The sequence below is a fragment of the Phaseolus vulgaris genome, chromosome 3, assembly GCF_051622355.1.
Source record: "Phaseolus vulgaris cultivar YP4 chromosome 3, ASM5162235v1, whole genome shotgun sequence".
In the NCBI taxonomy this organism is placed as follows: Eukaryota; Viridiplantae; Streptophyta; class Magnoliopsida; order Fabales; family Fabaceae; genus Phaseolus; species Phaseolus vulgaris.
In genome coordinates this window covers 5,608,206-5,634,020 of record NC_143500.1, presented here as the reverse complement: position 1 = coordinate 5,634,020, position 25,815 = coordinate 5,608,206, and the positions used below count along the sequence as shown (strand labels likewise).

At 29.1% G+C, this 25,815-nt stretch overlaps 4 protein-coding genes across 4 annotated transcripts; 3 read left to right on the top strand and 1 right to left on the bottom strand.

The window, feature by feature from the left end:
* The first annotated feature begins 7,665 nt into the window (after positions 1–7,665).
* Positions 7,666–10,337, top strand: LOC137806306 (micronuclear linker histone polyprotein-like protein). Its single transcript, XM_068606338.1, has one exon. The coding sequence runs from the start codon at positions 8,966–8,968 to the stop codon at positions 10,151–10,153; it is 1,188 nt and encodes a 395-aa protein (XP_068462439.1). The 5' UTR covers positions 7,666–8,965; the 3' UTR covers positions 10,154–10,337.
* A 3,641-nt stretch (positions 10,338–13,978) lies between these two features.
* Positions 13,979–15,613, top strand: LOC137806305 (uncharacterized). Its single transcript, XM_068606336.2, has 2 exons — positions 13,979–14,358; positions 14,544–15,613. The coding sequence occupies exons 1-2, from the start codon at positions 14,036–14,038 to the stop codon at positions 15,400–15,402; spliced, it is 1,182 nt and encodes a 393-aa protein (XP_068462437.1). The 5' UTR covers positions 13,979–14,035; the 3' UTR covers positions 15,403–15,613.
* A 3,532-nt stretch (positions 15,614–19,145) lies between these two features.
* LOC137806303 (uncharacterized) lies at positions 19,146–20,979 on the top strand. The gene is made up of 2 exons (XM_068606334.2): positions 19,146–19,521; positions 19,795–20,979. Exons 1-2 carry the CDS (start codon positions 19,184–19,186, stop codon positions 20,639–20,641), a joined length of 1,185 nt encoding a protein of 394 aa, XP_068462435.1. The 5' UTR covers positions 19,146–19,183; the 3' UTR covers positions 20,642–20,979.
* A 115-nt stretch (positions 20,980–21,094) lies between these two features.
* On the bottom strand, positions 21,095–23,002 carry LOC137806304 (uncharacterized). Its single transcript, XM_068606335.2, has 2 exons — positions 22,597–23,002; positions 21,095–22,074 (listed from the first exon to the last, which is right to left on the bottom strand). The coding sequence occupies exons 1-2, from the start codon at positions 22,890–22,892 to the stop codon at positions 21,213–21,215; spliced, it is 1,158 nt and encodes a 385-aa protein (XP_068462436.1). The 5' UTR covers positions 22,893–23,002; the 3' UTR covers positions 21,095–21,212.
* Positions 23,003–25,815: the final 2,813 nt, after the last annotated feature.

Sequence of the window (25,815 nt, the reverse complement as noted above, 5' to 3'; positions counted from 1 at the left end):
AATATCGTCTAATTACTTGTGCTCGGACGATAGTTTAATTTATAAAAACTTCTAGATTGTAACGTTTTCGTCTTATGCATCGCATCAAATGCAATCACTACTCTACTAAGTCACTTGTCTAAGTTAGTTTTCTTATTGATTATAACTTTTGCGTTTGATGGATCATGCTATATGCAAGTTAAAATCTTAATTGTAATGATTGAATAAACTAGAATTTTCAAATATGGGTTTTCATAATAACCACCCTTCCTAATTTAGTATAGACAATAATTACATGTAATGTAGAGATATTAGGAAAGACAAAAATGCACACATTAATTTATATTGGTTCATTTGTTGCAACAAACTACATCTAGTTCTCAAACAACAAATTGAGTTCCATTAGGCAGACTAACATTGTATTTTGTTTTACTTCATTAACAAATTATTATTATTGTACTACCGAATTGCCGAATAGTCGAGAGTCTGCTGGTAACCCTTTTGGTATGTCTTACAAAATCCACAAGGGACCCTAAAACGTCATTAACCAATAATATGTCAAATCATGTGCAAAACATAATTAATGCGCAATTGGGCCCCTTCTAGACCCTACATGCGAGCTCATACCGGCAAAGGTCCAACTAGAATGTATAAATAGATAGGCACCCAAGAGACAAATGAATGATCAATCAACCATATTGAGCATCGGAATATCTTTCTAGGTACTCCCATCACTGATAAGAACCGGAGAACTAAAGGTGAAGCCGAGAAGCCCAAAGACCAACAGAGGGGAAGAAGCACTCTGTAGAGGAATTTGACTTTGTAAGAACAATAATTAATTTTTTCAATAAATATTAGAAAATTTATATATTTAAATATTAAAAATATAAAGAAAATATTAAGATGGAGAAAGGGAAACAGTGAAAACACATTAGTAAAAATAAGTGACTTTATTTTTTTTTTTAAATAAATAAAAATAATAATAACAACCATGATTAAATGATATATGAAAATCACAAATGAAAATAATAATTAAATAATAAATAATAGGTAGTATCTAATGTATACCCCTTTAAAGTGCAAAGCATCTAAATAGAAAATATTTTACATATATTCCCATTGTATTTTTTAACATTATTACATAATTATAAATTGACACATATAGGTTAGTTGACATTAATAGTAATTTTCATATTTATATTTATCATGATTTTTAATCGGTTAACGATATCAATTGTTTAACATCAACAATAGTGAAACTCAATTGCGAAGCCTAAAATTTGATAAGGTAATTATATATTCTAAAATCGAAGATAGATACTTAAAACTTCACGAAAACATAATTTAAAATAGACTAAATTACTTTATAAGTTTCTGAATTATTTGATAATATTTGTAATTGGGTTCTTGCACTTTTTTTTTTAATTGAGGAGCTTTTAAACCTTTATTTGTTTTACTTAGACCCTTTTGTCTATCTAATTGTTGTAATACAAAATTAATTAACTGACCAAGTCAATTGTACAAGTTAGAACAATGTTGATGTATGGTTTAATCTGAATACACTTGTGAAAAGAAAATATTTAAGTTAATGAGCATGCAAATTTTATAGATTAATTATTTTTTCATAAGAGTTGTTGGATAGAAGAACCTAATAAAGTTCAAAAACTCAATTCAAAATAAAATTTAAAAAGATGTGTGATATTTTATTAACTTATGGAGTAATTTAACTTTTTAAATAAATACAAGTTATACATTTTTATGTTATAAAATATTCACTTAGCATTAGAAAACAATTTTAATGTCTTGCTGTAAAAAAAATTAAATTCGTTTTAATATCTTAGCACCACTTGCATGTGAGTATTATATTAACTGTTTTTATAACTAAAATAATCAAACAAGTTAATAAAAAGGTTTAAAATAGTAAGTTATTAAAAGCCTGAAACAAATATTTTGTATAACTTTACAAAATATATTGTATTGACATATAGGTTGATATTTTCTATGTGCTGTTGTTAATAATTCTTCACAAAAATGCTTAATTTGAAAATGTATAGTATCTCAAATTAAACAATGAATTATAATAATAATATTTCCTTTTCAGAATGACTCTTGTAGCTTCGTTCTCACGTCTTTCCGTCTTGTAAGTCCTTTTTCAACAAAAAAGTGGAGTGGGGTATCCGCGAAGGTGCTCCGACGCTCAAGTTAGTCTGAGTACAATATGTCGATTAGTTAAGAGTGAAAGATTACCTTTGACGTTGAGTCTTCTCTAATATTTATAACTTTGGAATGAGTCTCAATTATAATGGGTCTGCTCTTGGATTTCAGACGAGGACCCAATTGTGACTTAATCATAATTTATACCTAAATTGTTTTAATTACAGTCAATCATGTATTTATTGTTTATTCTTAGATTTATTCGGCCTTGTTGACTATTCAGCCTCTCGACCATCCTGTAATAGAATATTTTATCTCAATAAATTTAATTTATCATAAAAAAAATTATAAATCAACAATACTTCGAATACAATAATAATATATTATCTTAATAAATTTAAAGTTGAAATAAATACTATTGTTATTGTTAATTAATTGGTAGATTATTATAAATAAGTGAGGAGCTATAGGACTAAGATGGGGCCCATTAGGGTGCATGTCAGACAGGCAACATGGGCATAACTTAGTAGGTTAATTGCATTTAATCATTTATGATTGAAAAGAAAGCACATAGACAAATCTCTTTCTTTTCTTTATTTTATTTTTTCTTTTATCTTTTTTGGGTCTCTTTCACTTTTTTTGTTGGATGGCTCGATGTAAGTGTATTTTATTACTAGGATCCCAAATCATTTATACCTTAATTGATTGCAAACACAACAAAATAATTAGTGAGCAAAGACCAAGGAAACATCATGATTACCCTAATATTTATAAATTACGACAAACTCAAGAGATTTACCATAGAGAATATAAAGAAGAAGAAGAAGAAGAAAAAAGTGAAAGAAAAAAAGGAAAAAAAGGGTGAGACAATGCAGCATTGCTTAAGCAATATACTATTCTGCCTCTTTGTCCCAATGATTCAATAGGATTGTGCATGCTAGGGAGCGTGCCACCACCACCATTATGTGTCTCATTCTCATGCCACACTTTCTATACAACAAAATCTTATAAACAAAACTTAAATTCACTTTTTTTTGTTTTTGTTTAGTTCTTACAACAATTTAATTACACATTTAATTTATGTATAAGTAGATCACTACTAACAATGAGATTAATATTGTAGAAAATTGTTAAATGTTAGAAAACTTAAAAGTTAAACTATAATTAGATTTTTATAAATAATAGATTTGTGATTTATATAAGAGTAGTGACATCACGTTTTAGTTTATTTCTATAGTTCCCACTTCATTATATTATTTTAAGATTTTTTTTTTCAATTTTTAGTCTAATATAAATATTTTATAATTCGTTAGATTTTACATCGACTAAAGATAAAAACATTTCATAATATATGAGCGGAAGCAAATCTTATCTTATAAACCGATTTTTGAAGGTTGATTTAAGTTAAGGTTCAGTTGTTAATATGATATCATAATTATAATTTATCTTAACGAAAATTTGTTGGATTTAAGAGGTTATCCACTATCGGACCATTTGTAAATATATAGTTGCATGAATAAATTGACAACATCGACGTGAGAGAAGTGTGTTGAAGATCCTATATTGACTATAAATAAGAGCATAAGTGCAAATTTCACATAAAGTTGAGTTAAACTTAAATTTCACTTCTTAATATAATTTTATTTAATTCTTAAAGAATTTTTTTATAAAATTTAAAATTTTGAAATTATGACTCAAGATAGATAAAGAAGATGTATTTAATGTGTACCCATTAAAATAAAAATTATAATTTACATGGTACTATTTGTGACGTTGGGATTGGTGACCATTTTGAAGGCACTCAAGGAAGAATAAAATGCATTGACTTTTGTTCATCAATGATTATTTTCTTATGAATGCATCTTCCCCAACACCCGAATTAATGGCACAACAAGATGTTACTGAAAATGAAGAATCTGAGTAAGCCATGTTCATTTTTATGACCTCTTTACGATCTTTCACGTAATGAGAAGTGATTATTTATCCTTTTCAAATCACATCTTATTGGTAAAATTAAAGCGTATAATATAGTATTTATGTTCATTATAAAACATGTTTTGGGTCACTCTTGCTTCGTTAGTAACCATTATTTGATTCTAAATTTTTTATTACATAACCAATAAAAATAATTATATTCTATGAATCAAACACAAAAGTAATTAGCATGCCAAAGAGTTGTATTTGGTTTTAATTAAATGAGATTTTGAATTAGAATATATGTACTTTAAGCCTAATTCAATTTCATAAAATCGGCTCATGAAATGAGATTTGCACCCAGTTATATACAGTGAAATATTCTTATATCTAATTAATGTGAGATTTTTAACCTAATTTAAAAAACATCTTAAGAAATATTGTTATAATTTAATTTTAAAAAAACGTGTATGACATAAAATTAATAATATGATGCGACGTATATATGCCTATCTCATGAGAAAAATGCTTTAATCAAATTTGACTTTTTCTGATGTGTAAGTGATTAAACAATATGGGATTGAAAAATATATACATATACTTATTGTGACCACCAATTCAAACTTGGCCTAATATTAATATTGACTAAATCACAACATTCTACATAATGTGTTTTATTTATAATTTTTTTTCTTTAAATATTGATTTTTAAATTATAATATATAATTGTTGAATGTGAACTCATTTTATAAGGTATTTTCTTGATAGAATTGTGAAATTTAAAGTTTATTTTCTAAATTGTTATAAGAACAGAGGTTATTCTAAATCTATTGAAAGAGTCAATCACTATATTAACAATTCATAAAGAATAATAGCCTAAATATGAAGTTATGTTAAAAATTTCAAGAGACTTTAGGAGACTTATCTGAAATTTTCTTCGTATTTTTGAAGAGATTTGGAAGAAAAGTTTGATTATGCGTTATTTTTTTATACAAATTAATAAATTATATATGTTGATTATGTATAAAAAAATATGTTTTAATATACATATATAATATTTATAATTTGTTTATTAAATTATTAATATATATTTTTATATTATAATAAAATAAATAAACAACAAATTAATTTAAATTGAATTATTAATATGTATTTTTATTAATATTTAATATTAATTTTTAATTCTAATCTACATTTCTAAAAGATTATTTTATAATTTTTTAAATTTTATTATAACTATCAAATAATTCACAATTTTTCACAAATCTTATTTTTATTTTCCATCCTATTTCTCTTCATCTAAATCATCTCACTTTCTACTTTCCTTTTTTTCTTTTTCACTCACATCCATTATTTAATCCAAACAAACAAAGTAAGTACAAGACTAAGTGAGATTAAAAATTAATTTATAATTTTAAGATTTAAAATTTAAATGTCTTAGTGTTGATAAAAAAGATGGGTCCAGTTGAAGATTTTAGGGGAAAAAAGTGAAGAATGTGTAGAAGGATGTTGCCAAACAGCCATAATAGTACCTGTTTTGGTGAGACAAAGAGAGTGGAAACTGCTTTTTCGTGTTGTCACTTTGCTATGCCTATACAAAACACTTTCTATCAGATTTGAATCCAGGGTATAATTTAGGTTAAATTATCAATACTTTTTCAAAACAATTTTAATAGAAACACAAGAACACACAATCACGAATCAACTAAAAAAAATAAATGACACAAGATTTAACATGGTTCAATCGTTAACAACAATTTACGTCCACACGAGCAATTATTAAGTTTTATTTATTTCTTGTTGCGTACAAAAATACAGGCAATCTCTTTAAGTAAAGATAATAAAAGAAAAAATATTAAATCACTCACTAAACATGGTGTCTAATCAGCCCAACCCAATTCGTTCTGATACCCAACAAATTTAACTCAAATAAGGGTTTATTAGATTTTTTATCATTATAATATTTTTTAACTTTGCTCTATTTTTTTAATATTATCAATTTATCCCACTTTTTTAAAAGATGAAGATATCACTTATTCATATCACATCTCACTTAACACGACTCTTATTGTTCATGTCTGTGTTACTGTTCATTACCATTAATTTGATGGAACTAACTATGCTAATTAGCTTTTAAAAACATAGAATAAAAGAAATTGAAAAGGAGTTATTAAACCGAAATATAATTTGTGATATTTTAAAGTTATAAGTAATTTTTTTTTTTTGCAAATGATCAATGATTCAATTAAAAGAGATAGTTTAACTGGTTTAAATTTCAAATGTAAATGAGTTGGAATAATGATTTTGGTTTCATATAAAACATAAACAATATTGCAATTAAATATGCAGCTACCCAAATAAAAAATTAAAAAAAGGAAATAAGTTCTTGTCAAATACTTTTTGTAGCAATAAGTTTAGTGATTAAAGTGGTCTCTGTCCATCCAACTCTTTATGGCATTGATATCACACATTTGAAGTTCCAATGGGCCATGGAAATAGATCCTCCTCCCAAAAGAAAAATTATTGTGATGCAATAATAATGGTAATAGATAAAGAAATAAATGGGACAATTAAATTAACAACTACACTACCTTTTGAAGTTTATTGTTGTTAAAATGGTGGCTCTTTGTTCCACTCCCCACATGTTATGATCACTTGCTATGCTCATAGAAATGAAGGAGTCCTTATGTGGAAAAGACAAGATAGAGAATTGAATGAATACGGCACGCCAAGCCTCTCTCATCTCTTGCCCAATCATGGATCAACTTAGTCTCTTACCTCAATCAACTCATGCTTCAAATTGCTCACCATTCATTCTCAATCTCATGCTTCAAAACCATTTATTCACACCACTCATCTCTTGATTAGGGAAATATTTAATTAAAAACACGTTATACATATATGAAATAAATGAAAAACATGTTTACAAGATTTTTTTCAAGAAGCAAATTAGACATAGGAAAGAGAATGAGAATGACAATCACTTAACTTTTATGAGTGATTAGTAAATTTTTATGATTGGAATTTTTCAATGACAAGTTTATTGGGAATAAGGGAACGAATCCTCTATTTTCAATCTCAAATCCATTTAAATGATTTTAGTTAACACATTTTAGATATTGTTAGTTTGAAGTTTTGATCTCTATTACAGTTTTAAGAAAGAGAAAAATATATTTAAATTATTTTTTATCTTGATTCATACAGAAGGTGGTGACGGTGACTACATAATCTAAATTAATTAAGAATTTCTTACACAATTAAATTATATATTGATATTGTAATGGATGACAAATTTGTGTTGATATTGTAATTGATATTCTTGAATCACTTACTTGTTGGGTATGAAGTCATGACCAATTGGGTTGGGTTGAGTAGACACCATGTTTTAGTGGGTGGGCTTAATCATTGTGTCCCTTTTATTATCTTTATTTATCTCTACTTAAAGAGATCATTGTACTTGTAATTGGTGCGCAACAAGATAGAATGAAAATTTAATAGTTGCCCGTGTGGATGTAGGTTGCAGTTGACGACCGAACCACGTTAAATCTTGTGTCGTTTATTTTTCTGCAATTGATTCGTGATTGTGTGTGTTGCTTCCGCGTGCGTTTTCTCATCATTACTTTCTTTTGATTTTGGTTGGACTATACAAACACAACACTCATGTATTCTCAACACTCATGCATTTTGAATATAATAAAAAATATTATATATATATATATATATTAATTATTGTGTCATAAATATATTAGTTTATTTTTCTTTTTATTTAGTTTTTTTAAAATTAAAGAAAATATTATTTTTTACTTAAGTAGCATGAGATCATTTATAACATAATCTAAATTAAGAATTGTTTACACTATTTATTGACACTTTTAATAGTTATGGTTATAGATGATAAATTTATGTTGAATTGAATCATAATGTTGTAAAATGAATTTGAGGAAAGAAAACAAGGTGGTTGTGAATGTTATTGAGAGAGGGAGAGAGGCAGAAGGTAGATACGTGGGTGGGACACGTGGTTATGATCGAGGAAGTATGGTTTGGTTTGGGAGAAATGAAATGAAATGAAATGAATAGAATAGAATAGAAGGAATGATGGTAGGGAGCAAAAAAGAGAGTGGAGAAATGAATATGCGTGCCACACTGATGTTACTATGAAGGGTTGCTTTCTGAACCCACTAATCCAAGGGGACACATGCAAAGTGGGTATTGGGGTGTAGGATTTATTGTCAAAGCTCTATGCCATCTATGCCAATGGCATGCAAAAGTCAGGGGAAGAGAGGAACTCCTTGGGAAAATGTTGTTGACAGTTCATATGAAAGATTGATGGGTTTTCAAGAGCAGATGATTCCAATGCACTTTTTTTGAATTTTGTTAGGGAGGGAGTGAGAAAGAGGGTCTCTGAAGTGGCACTTCAAAGTGGTACGGTGGGGAATGGAGATATAGTGTTTGATATTCACACTCAAAGAAACATACACACATAGTTATTTATCAACATATGCAATGCATGCAAGTGTATTAAGTGATGAAAAGAGTTTGTTCACTTCTTCACTCAATTTTGCTGTTTCACTCTCTTCCCTACATAATAATGCCTGCAGGAGCTAGTGCTTTATTTTTTCTTTTCTTTTCTTGCATCACCCTTTTTCTCTTCCTTCCTATCACTGTTTTTCCTGCAAAGAAAACGTAAAGGAAACGCCTCTGTGCTTCCTCTCTCTCTCTCTCTCACTCACTCACTCTAAACATCACCCCTTTATTCATTCACATTCAAATTCTCTACCTTTTACTCATAGCTTCAAAGGGGAGGCTGCTTCTACAAGCCAAGTATTTGGTCCCTTTTCTTGTTTTTCTCTTTCTTTCATAGACCTTAGCTAGCCCCTTGCCATTTTTTCACTTTACTTTTGAGGCTCCATCTGAAGCCATGAAGGAGAGGAACAAAGGTGTGGAAGCTTACGCCAATGACATGGATTGCTACTACTCCTCCTCCTCAGAACTCCCATGTAAGAAACACCCTTCTTCTTCTTCTGTTGGTATATGTGCATATTGTCTCAAGGACCGTTTGGTCAAGCTTGTGTGTTCTGACTGTGGAGAGCAAAGGCTTTCTTCTTGTTCTTGCTCTGATGAGATGATCTCCCACCGCAATTCATGCACTGTTGAGGTGGGAAGCGTTGGAAGGGTATCGTTTCTCATTGAGAATGAGAAGAATGAGACCCCAGTTCTCCAGCATTTGAATCCCAGTAAGGCCAAAGATAAGGAGGAGGAGGTTGTGGTGCTGAGGAGGAGCAGCAGCAGCTGTGTTGAGATCAAGAGGCATGGTGGATTTTGGAGAATTGGGAAGTTGTTTAGGAAGAAAAAGGAGAAGGATTGTGGGAGAAGTGTTGTTGGGTTTGATGAAAGGAATGAGATGTGGATGCTGGATCAAGGGGGTGTGTCTAGGTCCAGGTCACTATGCAGCTTCAGAGGGGGAGGACTATTTGGATCTGAGGACGGTGGGGATTCAGTGTTGTCAGGTGCCAGAAGCTCAATTTCTGCAGCTAGGAGTTCTGGGGTTAATGGGGGTTTGATGTTGGAATCTGGGAGAAGAAGTGGATACAGTGAAGCTGAGCCAAGAAGGAGTGGTTTTGATGGGGAGAGGAGGGATTTCTTGTTTGATTATGAAAGTGGCAATGATCTCAATCTCAAGGGTGGTGGGAAGAAGAGTGGTGGCCTAATGGATGGTGATGGGGGGTTCTATGGGGCAAATAGGCGTGTGTTTTCACTCAGGGAGAGTGATTTCAAAGGCATGGATGAATCTAGCTTTATTGACTTGAAGCTTGATTACTCAGCAGAATCCAAGCATGAGTTTTCTGGTTCAAAGATGAGAAACCTTGGTGACGCCTTCTCTTCTTTTAGAGGTGGCAATTTCATGGCACATGATGGGGGAGGCTCTTATGGGGGCTTGGTAGGCGATGGAGTTTTAACCAATGGAGGGTCATGTAGAATCACTGTGAATGACAGAGGAATCAAAAGGGGAAGGAAAAGCATGAAGGGTTGGAGGTGGATTTTCAGATACCATTCAAATTGGGGAAGCTCAAGGAAAAGAGATGAAGAGTTCATGTTCAAAGCCTGAGATATAGTAAGTAGCACCATCAAATACATATGCAAAAAAAGAAGAAGAAAACATCTTCCTGGTAGCTTCATAAGGGTAGTCTTAGTCTGTGGTTTAAATTATCTGTAGTTTGGTCATTAGCCATTATCTTTCATGTGTACTAATGGTTTTTCAGTAAATGAGGAAACTTCATACTTCTTGGAAAGGTCCTTGCCAAATATTTCTTATTCCATCAAACTTTAGGGAAGAAGAATCAAAGGAAAATTCCTGGCAACAACAATAACAGTCCTTAATTATGAAAGAAATGGTCACAAATTTTGCAGTTTAGAAAAGTATGCAATAGGGTAAGGTAATAGACAAATGATTGCAATCTCTACAACCTAAGTGGTTGCCAAATTTGACACTTGACCTGTTGCTATCACATATCCATATGACATAGAATTCAAATGCATTTATTAAGCCTTCACAAGTGAGACTCAACTCATTACTGTGGCAACAGCTTATCTTTAAAGCTAACTCATCTGCATTATTGAAAGAAAGGGCCAGGAAACTGAGATGTGGGGATTCTCTTTTGACTTGTCCATTTCCTACTTCCAACTTTACTAATCTTTTCTACAAACACAACTATTCTCAGGAACACTTCTTCTGAATGTAATAGCCAATTGTTTTATAATCATGCCACTGTTACAAATTCTTCATCATGGCAGCTCAATTCTAATATCCTCATAAATCTTCAATTCACACAACAATTAATATATTCAGTACTTCAAATTTTCAACTACTTTAATTAAAACACACAAACTAGGATACTAGTTAATCAACATACATTTCTGGATATATCATACATTTCTGGAGATATCATATCTTATATCCTTGACATGAGTTATGTTGTTGTCTTATTTTTTTGTATTATAGTAAGCTGGATATGTACGAATTTTGGCTAAGAACTAGGCGTATTGTATCTGGGTTGGAGTATTCCAAATATTTTCATTTATATTATTTTTTATTGTTGATTAAAAAAATGTAAATTTATATTATTTTTTATTGTTGATTAAAAAAATGTAAATTTATATTATTTTTTATTGTTGATTAAAAAAATGTAATATATATGTACAAATTTTTAACTATATGTATTTCTGTAGGATTCTTGCAATACCAAACATTTATATGTTTCAGTTCAATGTGTTTCTACCATTTAAAAAAAAAGGCAATTAAAACTAATTACCATTCGTCATATTTCAAATTTTAGTAGGATTGATTAACAACATGTACATAATAATTTACTAAAAATCAATGTAAAAACTCATTTTGTATTTAAAAATGAATTTCTCAAGATAAGTGTGTTAACAACTACAGAATCATAAATAAAAGGTAGGAATTATATAATTTTTTGTTTTTAATAAATTTTAATTAATAATAAGTATTTGTTTAGATTATTTAATATTTAATGGCGTTTTAATAACACTTTTAGTCCCAAAATAATTTATAAGAATTAATTTGATTTGAATAATAGAGTAAATTACTTGCGAAGTAAATGTGTCTATTTAAAAATTTCATCAATCTTATAACCAAGTTAATTTTACTCACTTTAATTTTTTTTAGATTAATTATGTTTTAGTTTAGTTCTTGATTAGGAGTGATTATAGATTTGATTCGACCGCTAGAAAAATTTATTAATTTCTCAATTTAAAAAAAAATACTTTTTACATTTCTAGATTTTGTTTTTAAAATTAAAAACAGTTTGGTAAAAACTATTTTATTGTTCCAAATTAAATGCATTCTGATTATATAAAGAGATTAACTCAAACTTGTTACCTTAATTATATAGAAATTGATTAATTAACTTTTATAAAATTACTCTGACTATAAACATTAACATTTGACACATGCACACTTTTATTTTATTTTTAAATCATAAGTATAACAATTCATGATTCAAATTTAACAACTTATACTCATATTATAAAATTTAGCAATATATAAGGACAACTATTATAAAATTTAACAAATAATTAAGCTACTTGTAAAATAACTATTATAAAAGTTAACTATTATAAAATCTATTTTTATCATCAATTATATTTCAAATTAAACAATAATATCAATTTTAATAACAGCTTACACAATTTTCAAATTCTCAAAATTAATTAAAACTCATCATATTATAATCTAACTATGGATTATCATTATTAAAAATTTCTAACCTTTATTATAATAATCTATTCATTTATTAAAATGTTCCAAATTATGCATTTTCAATTATAATACAATACAATTTTTAAAACATACACAATTTCCTATTTTTTTTATCAACATCCCCAATTTTGTTACAATGTCATTTAATTTTGTTAAATATGTTTTAAATTTTCAGATTATTCAAAATATCATAACTTAACTTCACGCATGCTCTAAAATTATTTCAATTTTTTATTTTTTCTAATTTTACCGTAAAATTTTTTAATTAATAAAAATTATGCATTGAACACTTTAAAAAAAAACTGAAATTTGGTATTGAGAAATAAGTTATTTCTCAACTCATTTTTGAGTGTGAATTATAATTTGTGTTGTTTAAGTAAATAACATGAGGGATTCATTATTGAGGTTAACTTTTATTTTTTCTTAGTTATTGAAAAAAGTCACGGGCTTCTTAAGCAAGAGAATTTTAAGTCTTTGTAGTATCAACCGCAGTTCTAAACAGAACACAGAACACCCTAATTTATTATATCAACACTCAATTTATTAATCATTAAAAAAGTTGACTAGGAATTGAAAGACAGCTAGGTCATGAATAGAATAAACAACTAAATCCTGCAAAACATACCTAACATTACCAATTTTTAATTTGATTTTTTTTGTTTACTTTTTCAGTTAAGGATGTTATTACTACTAGTAGGAACATAAATGACACAATCTGTACTTTTTATTTTTATTATTAATATATTGATATATATTTATATTTAATATTTAAATATCTATTTATTTAATTTTATATTTTTAAAAAATAAAATGTTAATAATGGATAACAACTTAAAAACAAATGATAAGAAGATATAAAAACTATAATATGAAAATATGAAAAAAAAGGGTTTCACCATCATACTGTTGCATGTTTTAATAAACTGTTTTATGTTTAATAAACTACTTCGTTTCGCATTTAATTTAAAAACTACTCCATATTTAAAATTTAGAATTATAACTATTTTATAAAATGACAGTATATTAATCTTAAATATAAAATAAAAAAGCAGTTTTAATTAATTATAAAAATAATTAATTATTTAATAAATACTTGCAAAATAAAAAAATAACTAAAATATCTAAAATAAAATATTAATAAAAATAAATTTATTTACATAAAAAAAATCCCTTTATATAAAGATATATAATAATATATTAATGTAGTTGTTATTTCTATCATGCCTGCAGTCTTGATTGAATACACATTATTTGTTGATAAAATTAAATGAAATGATGTGAGAAAAAAACTATTAATAATATATTTTGTTCTTTAAAAGTATGGTCTAATCTCTTCAAACTTTACATCTCAGCAGTGTACACTGATCCCCAAATCTCCCTTTGCATCCTTTTAGGCTGAAACTTCCAAATAGACAAAGCCAAAGCCAACAAGGCTGACCAAATTGGACCATCTCATGGCCACTACCCAGCATCAATATTTTGTTCTCATGTGGGTCCCACATGTTGAAAATTTCAACTTTCACTATTACAACTGCAATACTCACTTGGTCAATTGAACACGTTTAGTAATGTAATACTTGGTCATCATGAACCATATCAACATAAACTTTCATCTCATATATATATATATATATATAAGTTCATGTGGACATTCTCCAATATCCACATTCAACAAGTTATTCTTAGAATCAAGATTAGGGTGAGAGAATGTATGTGACTAGGCCTTTGTCTCTGTTCAAGAAGTCTTTAGATGCTCTATCATGGCCTCCACCAGAAGGTCCCAATTCTGGCATTTTGGTGATCCAAGATGAAGAAGATATGGAGCCAATCTCTTGTTTTGGTTTAGGAGAATTCCATGAGGTGAAGGAGTTGCCTTTCCCTCAAAATTTAAACCTTGAGTTGTTCTATAGATCAGGTATTTCAGTGAATAGAACCACTCACTACCACCATGTTGCCTTCATCCCAGTTCTCAACCAGCCACTGTCTTCCAACAAATACTATGTGATAAATCTAAATAAGAAAAAAAGAGGGTAAGCCTTCATTTCATTAAGCAAGTTAGATTTTCCTTGCTTTGTTGACCCTTTATTCTTCACTTTCTAACCTGAACAGCAATTATATAAGATGAGGGTGATTCAAATGCAAATTTAAGGTTTTATGTTCTTGACAGGTTTAAGGTTAAGGATTATACTGATGTAATTTGCTTTTGGTTGTGCAGGGAAGCATACATTAACTCAAAGGAGGAGGATTTGGACACATTCTGTTTCTACAACGGTGTAACTGATGAAGCACTACATCCAATAGATATCAGTGACACACACCAAGAGTTTGAGATATATCCCAGAAGAAGCAAAGTTACTTTCAGGAGTGGTTTTTCTGCTAAGTCTGTTGCCCCGTGTGGTTACCCTCCAAGATTTTTGAGTAGAAGATGGAAAGTGGGTGCTTCAAGTGCTTCAAGTCTAAGCGAAGCATCAGGTTTGAATGAAACCCTCCGTGCCAGCAAGCCTGAATTCAAATTCTCCTTGGAAAAAAAGAGTTCAGACGCTGTTGCTGTGGGAAAATGGTATTGCCCCTTCATGTTTATCAAGGAAGGAGCTCACAAAACATTGAAGGAAGAAATGAGAAAGCCAATGTTTTATGAGATGACTCTGGAGCAGAAGTGGGAGCAAATTTTTTCATGTGGGAATGAGAATGAAGCAGCAAAGACTGTGATTGTGGATGCTGTGGTTCAAAAGGAAGTGGTTGTAATTGGCGGCTGGGAGATGCATGAAATGGATACTGCTGAAGGTTTTGTGTGGTTCCATAGTTTGAACAATGTTGGAGAAAAGAGAAGTGTGGGATTGAGCAGTGCAGTGGTTGAGAGAATGGAGTGGGAGCAGAAAAGAGTAGGGTGGAATGGGGGAAAAGAGAAGCAAATTAGAGTGAAGAAAGTGGAAGAATTTAAGGGGGCTAAGGGGTGGAAAAAATTTGGATGTTATGTGTTGGTGGAGACTTTTGTACTAAAAGCATTGGATGGAAGCACATTACTCACCTATGCTTTCAAACACCATGATGAACTTAGAAGTAAATGGGAATGATGAAGATTTTTGGTATTGGTTTAAGACTATGTATATGCCAAACTCACCCAAGCACCAGTGGAAGAAAAGAATCACTGGTTTTGTAGTTTACTTTCAATTTTGTGAGATTTTATTGACTATGTTTGTTCATTCATCTAGTTTCATTGTAATCATTTCGACATTGTTTACATATTGTAAGAATAAACCATATTCTTTCTCCTTGGATCGTCTATTGAATCATGTGCAGTAGGACTGTTTCTTCCTGTAGATCCATATCTTCTTCTACCACCTCCATACATATTATGAAAATACATTTTTATACTTTTTTGTCACCCTCATAAACTAGTTTTCGACTTATGTAATCCGGAATACATTTGAAAAAAGACTTTCGGATTACATAATCTGGAAGCTAAATAAAACTTTCGGATTATGTAATCCAGAAAGTAATAATGCATCTCAAAAAAGGCTTTCGGATTACATAATCCATAAGCTAATTATAAATTTGAAAAATGAGTTCCAGATTATGTAATTTAAAATATTATAAAGGGACATTTTTGGAAATTCAAAAATTTATGGAGGTGAGAAAAAAAAGTATGGAGGTGCAGAAAGAAACAGTCGCTTAGTAGTGAGATTGTTTCTTTTGGACCCATCAAAAAATTTTCTGCACTTTATCAAATAGGTGAATGACCAAAGGACCAATCTAATTCGTCATCATTCTAAAAAAAAATTCCATAATACATTTTAGAAAAAATATTCAAAAAAAAAATATTCCAAAATGTATTATATATACCTTTCAGGAAGTTTATTCCAAAAAATTTGTTCTGGAAACAAAATACATTCCATGAATTTTAGAAAGTATGTTCTGAAAAAGCTTTTGGAAAAATTAATTTAGAAATCATTAATAAAAAGGGTAAAATAGTCTTTTCGAAAATTGATGGATGGAGGAAGAATTTTGATTTTTGATAGGGTGCATGAAGAAATACCCTCATAGAGATATACCTATATTGGGCCATGAGCCTTAACTACATATACATATGGGCAATTGCTTGCTGCAACCAACACTTTTGAATCTGTACCCAACATAATTTAAAAAATTTCAAAAATACTCTTTATTTCGAAAATAAAAATTTAGAATTAAAATTCCACAAAAGTAAATTCAGAAGAGATTATTGTGTTCTGAATAAAAAAAATCCGGAATTAAAAATAATACATTATAGCAAAATTTATCGAAAGAGATTATTTTGTTACAGAAAAAAAGAGGTTTAGAATGTAATTTTATATATACATTTTTTAAAGGTATTTTTGTCTTTTCCCTGCAATTGAGTATTGAGTGCAGTGATATGGTGCAGGAAGTACCATACATATGTATTCAGTGACAAACTTGAAAACGGAATACAATGACCTATTGAGTGAAATCTTCTTCTCAAAATCAAGTTCTACAATTAGAGATTGAAATTGAATTTAGCACTCTAAAATTTTGGTGTAAATTAATTATTTAATTTATGATTATTGTGTTTCTAATGTATTTGATTGAGTTTAAATATAGTTAATCTATTTGTACTTTGGAAAAATTAGTTTTTCTTATAAAATTTAAATTTGATTATTCTGAATTGTGATTTAAATATTTGTAAGTATAAAACTAATATTTTAATCCAGATTTAAAATTTATTTTTCAATTTTTTTATTAATTATCTTAATCTAATTATCATTATCTTAATTTCTTTCAATTCACAAATCCCTTATTTATCAAAAATAAATTAAACAAGAAAAAACAGTAAGCAGATTTGAGAATAAGAGTACCAACCTGTGACTCTGATACTATGTTAGTAGGTGGACTTTAAGTCTAACTCAACCCCATAAAAACAACTCATAAGGTTGAGATTTGCACCCACTTATATACAATGAAATGTCCTAATCTCTAGTCAATGTGTAATCTTCAACACTAACATTTCCAATTACTCAAATTTATTTATTTCAAATTGTATTTTAAAATTTATTCAATTACCGTACAGGTAGCTTCTCTTTTATCAAGAATTTGTCTCCAAATAAGTTTCCAAAACCAACAAAAAAATTACTCCAAAATCTAAAAATTCTCTTTTAATCGGTTTATAGAAGAATATATATATATATATATATATATATATATATATTAAGGAGGTTGGACATCAGAGAAAAGTTATATTTCTTTATTTTATTTGAGGTTTAATGGGTGTTTTTTTCTATTATAATGTTTTTGTAATTTTATCTTATTATTTTAAATGTTTTAAGGTTAATTTAATGTTTTTAAACGAGTTATTGTAATTCTTTTACTCAAATGATAATTATGCTATAGTGATATTTGATATTTGTTGATGATTTTGCATATTATTTCTGTTAACGAATCGATATTAGTTCTCATTTATTATTCATTTTTCGTTGCATCTATTTAACTGAAGAATGTTTACATTAATAGAATTTATAAATTTTGGATACTTCTTTTAAATAGTGTCGGACACACGTATCAGTGTCGACACTCATACGACACTTATCGATGAAGTGTTCAATTTAAAAAAAAAAAATTGTTGGATTTTTAAAATTTCTAACACAGTTCTAACACAATTTTAAAATATATAAATACAATAATTTTTTAAAAACTCAAATTTATGGTATAAATTTTTATTATAATTATAAAAATAAGAAACAAATTCTTTTAAACCAGTCATAAAAAATATTTTTCTATTTTTAAAAGAATCTAAAACATATTTTATATCTAAATATTTATTTTTAATTTATATAATTCAAAATTATATAATATATACATCGTGTTCTCCATATATATAAAATAGAATAAAAACTATTAAACGTTTATTTTATCATAATTATAGATTCGGATTCATCATTAAAATATGGAATATATCTATAACAGTGATAGTTACAAACCGATATATGTCTTAGTCACCTCCAAGCCGAATCCCATTTCCAAGAAAATAATAAATATATTTTTTTATACATAAAATAATAAATATATACATGACATATTAAGTGTTTAATTAAAAATATTTTTTTTAAAAATATTATTAATTTATATTTTTCTGTTTTCATAAGATTATTTTCTAATTGTCTCATTATTTTGTTTTCTTTCTATTTTATAAAAGAATTGAAAAATTGATTTTGATTTTTTTTCTGTATATTAGTTATTTAAAAATAATACTATTGTAGATAAATTTAATATTATTAACTAGATAACCAATTTATAAATAAGTTTGAATAAGATACAAAACTAATTTGTTTAAACTTAAAATAATTATTGATAAAATAAGTATTTTTTAAAATAACCATTTATTTAAGAACTGCATATCATTTGCTTATTAATAAACAAGTAAAAAACTGCTTATTTTTAAATTGAACAAATTAGATAAATACATAAAAAACCAAAAATCTGTTTATTTTATGAGAAGAACACTTGCTTTATAAAATTTGTATACATAATATTTTATATTTAAGGTTAATTACATAATATTTTTGTATGTTATATTTTAATAAACATAAACTGTATCAGAATAACTGTGTTGGTGTTGTGTTCGATATCCATGCAATGAGTCATCTTTGTAACATACAATATTAGAAAGTCACCTATTTGAGTGTAATCTAAATCCAAATCCAAAAACCGAACAAAATATCTCTCTAGCTGCAACAGATAAACATTATCATTTCACTTTTCCTGATAACACATAGCATTTAGCAATTTAGCTTATATATATGTATATTCATAAGAAAGCAAAGATTGAATTGTAAGGAAATACATGAGAAAGGTGAGAGAAAAATGTATGTGACAAGACCAGTTTCTATGTACAAGAAGAACCCTGAGGCTGTTTCAGATCCTCCATTAGGACCAAATTCAGGTTATCTTGTAATATGGGATGAACCCCCAGCTTACACTTGTTTGGGATTACGTGAGGACCCAGAAATCAAGCATCTTCCTTTTCCTCAGGACAAGAACTTAATCATCACAGACACATACACTAGCCATTCAGCTCAACAAAATCAACCTCCCAACCAAACCATCACATACTGGGACAAGCTCTTGTTCATCCCAGTATTGAATCAACCACTGTCTTCAAACCGCTACTATGCCATAAGAAGGGACGGCAAATATCAAGGGTATGAATCAAATTTTTCTATATCAGTACCTTAATATGCTTTTAACTTTTAGATTAGACCATCAGAATGAATTATGCACAAAATTTGAAAAGTTTATCTTGAATCAAGTATCTAGTTTCCAACTTAACTGTTATATATTCTTTATCCAATTTGTGTTTAAGGTGATTTGGACATTTATTTTCAGCTTTTGGAAGTATTATGTATATATAAAGAGTTTTGAAAAAACAGAAGCATTATTTCTTTATATGTAATCTCTAGGTGAATTTATTTCAGCGAAGCAAGCACAAGTTCAAAAGAAGAAGAAAAAGCCACTTGCTTATGCTTCAGCTTTGTCAAAGATGTTAAACCAAGACCTTTGGTTCCCTCGGATGATTATCAAAAGGTTGAAATAAGCAAGAAGCATAATGGTTTTCATGCGAAGTCTGTTGCCCCAGATGGAATTCCTCCTGACTTCTTGAGGAGCAAAGGTTGGCGTGTAAAGGCCACCACTCCTCGCAATTACCATTTGGATGAAGCTTTAGGCTCCAATGACTCTCTACGTTCCAAGCTTCCAGATTTCAACTTCCCATTGTCTAATGATAGTTCTGAATCAGTGGTGGTTGGAAAGTGGTACTGCCCTTTTATGTTTCTGAAGGAAAGAATGAGATTAAAGGAGCAGATGAAAATGTCCATGTTCTATGAGGTCACACTAGAGCAAAGATGGGAAAAAATATTTTCAAAGGAATTTGCAAACAGTGAAGATGGTGTGCTTGTTGATGTTGTTATTCAAACAGAAGTTGTGAAGGTTGCAGGAAGGGATGCTGTTTGGGATGAAAGTGGTGTGGTTGACAAGGTGTTGTGGTTTAAGAGTGTTGATGAAGTTGGAAGAGAGATGAGTGTTGGACTGAGTTTGGAAGTGGTTGAGAGAATGAAATGGGAGCAAAAAAGAGTTGGGTGGAAAGCAAGTGATGGAAGGCAAGAGAGTGTGATGAGAGTAGAGGAGTTTAGAGGAATGAACAAGTGGGAGAAATTTGGTTGTTATATGTTGGTAGAGAGTTTTGTTTTTAGGAGAATGGATGGAAGTTTGGTGCTGACTTATGATTTCAGGCATCCACATCAAATTATGTGCAAATGGGAATGAGGGTTATTACAATCTAGTTACCATATGTTGAGCTTTAACAGTTTGAATTCCAAGTTCTATTTGCTATTTGCAGGGGAAATAATTTACCTTTCCCATATGCTTTGAATATATGTTTTGTTTGCTTCATATGAATGCTTTGTATACTCAAGAACAATACTTGTTATATACATATTTTATGTGTAATTTTATTGTTAAAAGCGAGTTTGGCCCTTTTAGTTTGGGCATATAGCAGAGAATGTTAGAAGTTTTATGCAGAATGTATATGTATACATTGGTCCGGTGTAAAATTATCTTAATTATGAATGAGTGAATGTTATAATCTTCATATTCTTTCTCAACGGTAAAGTCATTTCTCAACCTATCAGATGTTCAATTCTTTCTTCAATGAAGTGTCACTACCAAATCATTTAGTAAATTTGTTTATATTTTATTGAAAATGCTGATGGAATGAGATGGGAGGAAGAAAGAGTTGGGTGAATTGCTATAGTTTGTAACTTTGATTACAGTATAACTTAAAATAACAATAACTAACCAAACATTAAATAACACAAATATGCAGAAAAGAAAATAATCACTCCCATTTGCACCTAATTTGATGTTTGTGTCTGAATTCATAAGATAGCACCAATCTTCTATCCATTGCCTTTAATACAAAAGTTTCTACCAGCACATAGCAACCAAATTTCATCCACTTGTTTGTTATTCCTTGAAACTCCTCCACCCTTTCCACTCTCACTTGCCTTTCATTCCCAGCAATCCACCCAACTCTTTCTTGCTCCCATTTCATTCCATCAACAATTTCCAAACTCAGTCCAACACTTCTTTCAGACTCTCCATCACCAAAACTCTTAAACCACACCACTTTCTCATTATTCACACAATGCTCATCCCAAACAGCTTCCATTCCTGCAACCTTGGCAACTTCTGTTTGAACAACAACATCTATAAGCACACCATGGTTCTCACCACTGTCTTCATTATTTTCCTTCCAAAATATCTTTTCCCATCTTTGCTCCAGTGTCAACTCATAGAACACTGACTTCTTCATCTGCTCCTTCAGCCCTTTTCCTTCTTTCACAAACATAAAAGGGGAGTACCACTTTCCAACAACCACTGATGCAGACCTATCATTGGACAGTGGGAAGTTGACATCAGGAAGCTTGGCACGCAAGGAATCATTACAGCCTGAAGCTTCACGCAAATGGTAATTGCTGGGAGTGCGAACATTAACTCCCCATCCTTTATTCCGCAACAAACCATGAGGAATTCCATCTGAGGCAACCGACTTTGCATGGAAACCATGGCTCTTTTTGATGATTTCAACCTGCTGATAAACATCAGAGGGATCCAAAGGTCTTGGTTTTACATCGTGGACAAAACTGCAACATAAACAAGTGTCCATGTCCTCTTTCTTTGAACTCGTGCTAGCTTTACTGAAATCAATTCAAGTTTTAAAATGGTGTTTGAAACTACACTTGTCAATTTGAGGAGTCAGTGAGAACTATATAAGAGTGTGTGAACGCAGTAGTTTTCAAGTTTCAGAGATGCAATACTATCCCAAATGTTCAGATATATTAGACTTAAACTGATAGATACTTTAGTTTTTCTGTTTTGTTTGTGATGTAAAAACATGTTTATGCATGCTTCTTTTGTCAAAGTTTCTCAAAATGAGTTGAACTAGAGAACTACATAGTACTAAAGTGTGTTTAATACTTAAAAGTTTATCCATTGGATTCTTAAATTCATGGAGCTCATTTTTCAATTCTCCTGCAGAAAGAGTAGTTGGGAAATATTTGACCTATCCTGAAACCAGTTATGTTGTCAAAACTGTGTTCTAAAAACAGTTCTTTGAACTTTAATTTGGTGCAAATGTTATTCTACAAGTAGATTTTATAAATGAGTTAGGCTTAAAGCAATTTTTTTAATAGATATTGAAAAGTGATAATAATTCATACCCTTGATGCTTCCCCCTCCTTCTTATCACATAGTACCGGTTTGAAGAAAGTGGTTGATTCAACACTGGAACAAACAAGGCATCTTCATCATCACTTCCATAGTTGATGGTTAAGTTTTTGTCCTGGGGAAAAGGAAGGTCCCTGATAGCAGAGTCCTTGCACAAACCAAAACATGAGTATGTCTGAGCTTCTTCATCAAAGATTACAAGATAACCTGAATTTGGCCCTGTTGGAGGAGGCTCTGAAAGAGCACCAGGGTTCCTTTTGTACATGGAAAGGGGTCTTGTCACATACATTTTCTTCTCACACTGATCTTTTTCAGCTGCTTAACAAGTAGTAGCTACCTATAGTTGATTGTTTCTGGTTTCGTGTGTGGATCAAAGTCAAATTCATTTAAGAGCCTCTCAGTAGACTTGGTTTTGGCAATAATGGTTCAACTATATATTACTATATTCCAATAGAATATTCTCCTTGTACAGAAAATAAATATTTAATTATATATGTGTTGTTTACCCATCTAATATAAAATACTTTGTCCTCTTATACTCTAATGTAAAAAAATAGTTTGAACTTTGAATGGACTAAAATCAATTCATTGAGTAAGCATGTGTTTGCAATAATGGGTCAACTATATACGATGTTCATTGGAATAATCCTATAGAATATTTTGCATGTACAATAAACAAATTTTGAATTTATCGAAGCTAATGTAAAAATAATAATTGAATAACTAAATGTAAAACACAATAAAGCATAAGAACAAGTTAAAGTGTTTTTTTTTAGATGTTTGAAAAATTCTCTAGAAAGGAGTATTTTGTCGTTTGATATTTTAAAAGATAAAAGGAATTCAAAGCATAAAAGTATTTGGCAAAGGATATGTAAACTTTAAGGAGAAGCGACCATAAGACATGATTACAGTAAAAACCAACCATAAAAAAATTACAGTAAAAATAGTAACATCATTAAAAAAACAAATTTGATAGCATATATATATATATATATATATATATATATATATATATATATATATATTCCCTTCCCCTTACCTTTGAAGATTGATAACAAATTATATTTTATTCTTCTTGTTCAACTTTCTTTCTCCTTTTTTTCTCATTGTTTTACATCATCATCTCTAGTTTCATTTGAACTTTTTAGTTGGGATCCAAGTATATTCCATTTTATAAAAAATGAGGTGGCATGATAAATGTTAAGATGACTTGGTAAAAGATAAGAAGGTAATTAATGCATTGACTTAAGTCTTTCTTAATCAATTTTGTTTTATCTACCGTATTTATTATCATAGATTTTTTTTACACTTACCAGACTTATATCTTCCTTGATGAGATAAAATCTCTTTATAACTATTGTATATGTATATGTGTATATATTTTGTTAAGATTCTAAAAGGTTTATGGCCTACTAGCCGATCAAAGAGCATTAGACGGTCAAAGCTTCTAATATGTTCTTTGTGTAATTTGAATGTATCAAAATTGACTTTAAGTGATTTAAACAATAAGCAATAACAATGAATGTTTCTAGGAAGCAAAATATTTTTTATTATATTTTTTAGAAACATTGTTTTGAACCAATTCTAACATACTAAGATAGATTGTAAATGTTCTTGAAATAAACTGCAATTCGAATATGCTTTGTTTGTCCTTGTTTTTTTGCAATTCTAAAATATGTTTTCCTTTAGCAAATTTGTTCAAATTAAGTTTTGTTAATGTTTTTCTAACATATTGTGAATATCTCTGATTTTTTTAAACATCTAAATTTGAAGAATTTGAATATCTCATATAGGTGATTACAAATCATGTTTCAAAAAAAAAAAAGATTTTGAGCGTTTAGTATTAAGGAGATGAAGTTTTGGAAATATTACAAAAAAAAAAAATTATTAATTTTAAGAGGTATAAAACATGTTCAACACTTATTTAAAGAATTTGAAGGAGTAAAACGGGGTAAACATAAGCCAAACAAAAATTAAATCATTTTATCGATATGTATATACGTGTGTATATATATATATATATATATATATATATATATATATATTAAGTGTCTAATCATTATATCCAATGAGTTTTCATTATGTTTTGTGTGAGAGTTCTATTCCTTTGTTTTATGAGAGTTCTCAATCTTAGGAAATTAGAGGATCTCTTGATTTGAAAACCACATGAGTTTATGTTTTGAGGATAACAAAAATCAAATCAAATATTTATTTATTCTAATTGTGGTTTATGCCGTCTAAGCGTCTAACAAACTATTAGATTCCTTATTAGAGAGTCTTATAAAAACATTTTGGTTAAACACTTACATGGTCTTATAAAATCCTAACTATTAGAAGATCTTATAAAGACTTTACTATTAGAATATCTTATAAAAATCTTATTGTTAGATCATCTATTACTATATATAAAAATATCACAAAATTCTAGTTATTTTGATTGAGATAACTTCATTTTTATTTGTTCAAAATGGCTATATTTTTACTCATAAATATATTTTCAAAAGGTTAAATAAATCTTCACTATTTGATAGATTGAAATATTTTTGATCCATATTCATCTCCTTTGCACTCTCACCAACTCCCTTTCAACAACTTCTTCTCAACAAAAAAAATAAATAATCAAATGTTGCTATGAAGAGAGGAAATGTTCCTACAACTCCAAAACTTCCATCACCACTTGAGGTTGGATAACTAAAGAGAAAGTAAGAGATGAGTCCAGATGATATTGGAGTGATAGGAACATTTGTGTTTGTATGATTCTCAATTTTAATGTTATTTTTTCATATACTTTATATTTTAATAATATGTTAAAATAAGAAAAATCTATTAGTTTGATGATATAATGAATTAAACAGTCAAATAATGATTAAATGCACATATTTATTCATTTTGTAATGTTTTTACCAGAAGTAAATATTAATCGATTATTTCATAGAATGATTTATTTTGGTACCACAACTTTTCTTCATGACATAACCTATTTTTCCAAATTTGTTTGTATAAATGTTGTCTTTTCTCTAGCATATGATATTCTATATGATTATTTTCATGTTTTTTTTTTAATAATGTTCCAAGGGAGGAGATTTGTGTATCTTGACTTTAACATGATATATTAACATTTTTATGTGATAAAATAGTGGAAAAATGTTTTATAATACATTATTACTGAATCTTAAAATAGTTTATTATTTGGAATTTAATATCTTATATTG